The 5,259-nt window shown below is 50.4% G+C and overlaps 1 protein-coding gene across 1 annotated transcript; it reads left to right on the top strand.

Moving 5' to 3' along the window:
• Positions 1–1,613: 1,613 nt before the first annotated feature.
• FTJAE_10189 (uncharacterized protein) lies at positions 1,614–2,977 on the top strand (the record flags this gene model as incomplete). The annotated part of the gene is made up of 3 exons (XM_037343005.1): positions 1,614–2,372; positions 2,429–2,743; positions 2,795–2,977. The coding sequence occupies 3 exons, from the start codon at positions 1,614–1,616 to the stop codon at positions 2,975–2,977; spliced, it is 1,257 nt and encodes a 418-aa protein (XP_037202748.1).
• Positions 2,978–5,259: the final 2,282 nt, after the last annotated feature.

Raw genomic sequence — 5,259 nt, 5'->3', positions numbered from 1 at the left:
GCAGCAACAAATAGATTAGTAGCTGGCTCTTCTCTTCTAAAGCTCGATCTTCGATCCTCCCTCTCTCTACTCTCGACTCTCATCCACAGCGTTTGTACTGTGCTGTCCTTTTCTGTGTCCCTGCACTGACTCAAGCGCCTGCAGACACCACCGTCCGCAGCAGCAGGATTTGTCCTTGCCCGCCATTCTAGTGGCTCAGCGCTGCCCGGCTCTGTGTCTGTGTACAATATTGTACCTTCTTTTGCCAGCCAACCAATCCCTGTCTAGTTGCTTGCACAGGAGACAGAGTAGCCGGCTCAGAGGAGACGGAAGAAAGAAGAGGCAAATATCGAATTCGAAATATCAAGACTAGGTCAAAACAACAACAAAACATTGAGATATACAGCCACGAACGCTACCGCACGCATCTGCATCAACTGTGGCCAAATCGCAGACTTCAGTACTGGGTCTGATCAGACGTTCCGACACATACTAATACCCGACTTCGACTCCATCTCAATCCGTGTACCAGCCGTGGTTCAAGGTCGTGTAGAACAGTGTTAACTACAAAGTTCAACGATTGAGCATTTCCGCAGTCAAGTTGCTAGCTTCGACATCGCTGTCAACGGGTGCAATCCAGTGCGTGGTTTCTTAGCTCCACTCGTCCATTCTCTCTCCTCATTCCGAGCGCTACGTTCCCAGACCCTGGCCATTGGATTCAGTCTCGCGGCAATCGACCTCCTTGAGTTTGCGCTACTCTGGATCTCGCCCTGTTCTTGGGAGGAGTACCATCATCAGCAGCAGCAGTAGCAGCATCATCGTCGTTTTTAGATCAAGCTCGTTCCACTTCTGAGGAATCCTGAGTTTGGCGCTTCCCTGCCAGCCTTTGAACGACCCAAGCCAACTCAGGCAAGCCCCTGTCGGTCGGCCAGAACAAACCCAATCCGAACCAGGACAGGACCTCTATGTATGGCGGAACCCCCCTGCTACTGTCCCGCTCAGCGCCACCACGAGGGCCCTTGTCGCTTGTCCATCGCACGCCAGATCTACCCACCCCCTTGTGCCTAGCCTGGTACCTACTATTTGTTTCTCTCTTCGCCTCTTTTCATTTCGCCTCATCGGCCCCCTCCCCGTTTTGACACCCCATTGCCAACCCTCACCTGAGTCCATTGTCACATCTCCCACCCTGGTCCCGTGTTGACCCATTCCTGGCTTCCTTCAGTTCTTTGACTACTGGAACCTCATTCTTTACCACCCCCCTCCCCGTTTATTCGTACTGCTGTTTTCCTTCGCCCATCACATACACCCCCAACCGGATCTAGCCAGGTCAGATGCATCTACGGCCTTAAAACTGTCCCAAATCATCGTTAGTAATTACCAGATCCGCTATGGAAGCGGCTGACTCTGGAGCCAGGCAAAGGTCTGTTTGAATCCCGACTTGAAAGTATTCATATTTCTGTCTGCCCCTCCCATATTAACACATTTCTTGTCTTTACAGCCGTCACTCTGCAACCAATTCAGAACACCAAATACACCACCCACCTCAACCCGATCAACCATACTCCGATCATCGCCATCACCATTCCTACTCGCGGGATATCTTGTTGGACAGGTCGTATCGAGAACCTTCCGCCATGGCAACGGCAACTCTCATCACACCGGCCGCCCATTACCAACCTCAACCGCCTTTCTCCAGTTATTCACAACCCAGCTCTGGTGCTGCCAGTATTGCCAACATGATCTCTGAACCTCGAAAACCAGCCGACGATCAGGAACCCTCAAATCGCCAGTCGCTGCCCTCAATCTCGGAGGTCATTCAGGGCACTAAACCTGGGCCTTATCCTGTTGCACATGCGCCAGGTCTGCAGTCAGGTTCAAGTTTGCCGTCGCCCTTCGCGCCAGCTCCCCGATCATACCCAGAGGCCGAGAAGCGTTCGTCTCCTCAGCCTCTTCACCCGACCTCATCTTTTCCTCGGCAAGATGGACCTGCCTTTGCGGACTCTCCTCGTCCTCATTTCAGCAACCGGCCATCGCTCCCTCCTGTCTCTGACCGTCGCCAGAGTCCTTCAGCCAAAGTTGATCTACCTCCACACCACCACCATCATCCCGAGCAGAAGCTTCCTGAACCTCACCACCCACTCAATGGTGCCTACGCTCATCCTCCTCCCCCTCCAGCTCCTGTCGCATACCAGCCTGGCCAGCTGCCTCCAGGTCAAATGCCCCTGCCTACGTATCCTATTTCCCCTAGACACGGAATGCCACCACATATTCCCGGGTCCTACGACCCTAGAGCACCTCCTCACATGGATGACCCTGAATATGCCCGAGCCAGATACGAAGTTACAGTTGACAGGCACTACGAAAGCTGGAATTATCAAGACTCGCTGAGTCGAGTAAGTCACCTGAGTTGCGTTCTCGACCAAGAACATAAAGCGCTGACTTTTGACAGATTGGCACCTCGTCTCGTACAATTTTCAATTTTGCCGAAGCTTACAGCAGAATCGCTCAAGAACAGCACGGAGCTCATCCTATCCCAGCTCGACTACCTACTGAACGAGAAGTTAGCGATATGCTCAGCAACATCGAACTTGTCAAGAGATCACTGGAGCAAGTGCGTGACTTGGTGCAAACTTCGATCCAGAACGAACGAGCCCGAGAAGGGTCCAAGATGAAGGGACCCTACGAGGAAGAGCACGATGTGAACATGTACGGCGATGGAATGAAACCAGCATATGGTATTACAGAAGTTAAAAAGCGTCGAGGTGTAAGTTTCTGGCTCTAATTGATTTATCGACACGAAACTAATGATGGACAGCGTGCTGCTCCCCCTGGACGATGCCACAGTTGCAATCGAATCGACACCCCTGAATGGCGACGGGGACCGGACGGAGCCCGGACTCTCTGCAACGCCTGCGGGTTGCATTACGCCAAACTGGAAAGAAAACGCCAACTCGAGCAGAGATCGATTCGTCCTAAAGATGAGGCTCATCGACAATGAGGCCTTGGCTTTTTGGTTTTGGCTATACTACGAAGTGCTCATGGACACCTGAAGGCATTGTGGATAGGTGCTCGGTTGTCCCATGAATGACTTCAACAACACCAGCTCGCAATCCGCATGTCTACATATACACACTCGCCTCACACATACACGCATACGCACACATCTTCACGTTTAATAATACCCGATCCAACAGACCGACGACTTTGCGTCGTTCTTTGTATATACGTTTTCATAACTGGGATACCTTGGGTTCTGAGCAGGGACCCGTAGCATAACAGGCGTTTGTCTAATTATGGATACCATGTTTAACATGGTGTAACTTTTGAGTTCACGGGGGGAGAGAGGCTTGACTTTCTAGACAAAAGAGATTTCTTTGGACCACGCGACAGTGGAGAAACTACTGGGATGGGCGGAGGGCAGCGGAGAGCAATCATCGCAACATCAGGAACGGAGGTGTTTGTTGGCCTTGCTCCTACGCAGGAGATAGGATTTCTTTTATGGCGGGATTGGTTATACTGGGAGGAAAACTACAATGGATTCACGGCATGTATCCAAGCTGAAAGATTACTTGGCATGAATAGGAGTAAATTGAAGGTACCAAGGACATGTTTCTAGTTCTATCGTGGAAAGTAACGCCAACAAGGCTAGGAGGGGGGGTTCTACAGCAGAGGAGAAGTCTGTGGCGGTAAAGGAGAATTCACAAAGTGATCAACTACGCCGAACTGAAAGTGCACACAATATCCCTGACAGCCTGCGAGTGTGAATGTGAGTGAGATTGAGTACATATAAATTTTAAGCAGCCCAATAGAAGCAGCGGCTGCAGGCAGGGACGGAAGCATTTGCCATTTGGGCATCGAGACTATCGAAAGATTGGCGAAGCTTAATTAGTCATTTCTGGAGATGAGGGACGATCATTTGCCTTGGTGGGGTTAGGAGTACATGATGATATCTCGGCCTTGCATAGATCTACAGTGTCTTGCTTTATTAGTGTTTAGAGGAAGAAGACGAAGTGGGCGCATTGCAGGTACAACAAACAAACAAACAGACAGACAGACAGACAGACAGACAGACAGACAAGACAAGACTGCCCAGCCTGTCAGTATTAATGTGCTGAATCGAATGTATGAAGCAGATTGTTTCCCTACCCATCTCGAGATCATCCAATCCCCATAAGGACTACGAGACGGGAATAGCGGGTGCCAGCTCATCTGTACGGGAAGTGAGTTTTAAAACAGAAGCCAACAAGACAATGCGCATTGGAGGCATTAGTGAGCAAGTGGTTCGACAGGCTGAGTTACACAGAACAATAGGGGGTAGGACATGGGAGACGAGCACGGGACGGGAGGCTAATCAAGGCACAAGCGGGAGATCTGACGAACGGGTAGCTTGCTTGAACTCATCGGACACGGGAACGTGCGTGCATGTACATGTGCTTCTGAGTTGTTGTGACGGTGTTGTGGGTGTGAGTTTCTGGATAGGCTACGTAGTACAAGACAAGACAATACAGACAAGACGAGACAAGACGAGGCACGATGAGACTTGCAAGTCAAGACGAGAGTATCGAGAAGGTAGCTCGCCATCATAAAGACATTATGAGATCTTGGGTGATGTACGTATGAGTGTTAGTTATTCGTCTGATATAAATTTTATATCAACTCCCTAGCTACGCTGGATTCTGCATCCAATACAGTCAGTATCAGGAATATCACATACGTTTTCATGTGCGACAATACATCGAAAGATCTTTCTGCATGCGATTGCAAAGTAGTCATCCCCAGACCAGACATACATGAATATGTCTTGATGCCTGAACCACCAACGCCCAAGCAAAATCCACCAGACGGATGTCCAATGCAAGAGGGGATTCCACAAGGCCTCGTATGCGCTGTTTCTTGTGATACTTGATCAGAAACATGGCTGCAAGCACGCGATCTGCACGTCTTTCCAAGATCTTCCCTGGTCCTCCCCTATTGCATCGTGAGTTGAACGGTAGGACAGGAGCACAGGAAGGATTATATAAGATGCAGTCTGTGGTAGAGAGAGAGGGAGGGAGGGAGGGAGGGAGGGAGAGAAACTCTCCCTTACTCACCTGTATCACAATGGCTGTGACAGGCACGGTGAGGGTGACACGGGCGAGAACAAGATAAGAGGGCTCAGTTGCTATGCCGCGTGTCTGCAAGTGCTTGGCTGGATTCTCTGATGTTGCGTTACATGCTATTACATGTACGGAGGCCATATCATGTAAGTATCCATGTGGCTTTTCCAAGGAGGATCCAGGA

This window comes from Fusarium tjaetaba, assembly GCF_013396195.1.
Source record: "Fusarium tjaetaba strain NRRL 66243 chromosome Unknown NRRL66243_c0000237, whole genome shotgun sequence".
Classification (NCBI taxonomy): Eukaryota; Fungi; Ascomycota; class Sordariomycetes; order Hypocreales; family Nectriaceae; genus Fusarium; species Fusarium tjaetaba.
Note: the sequence above shows the minus strand (reverse complement) of the source record. Positions and strands in the feature narration are given on the sequence as shown.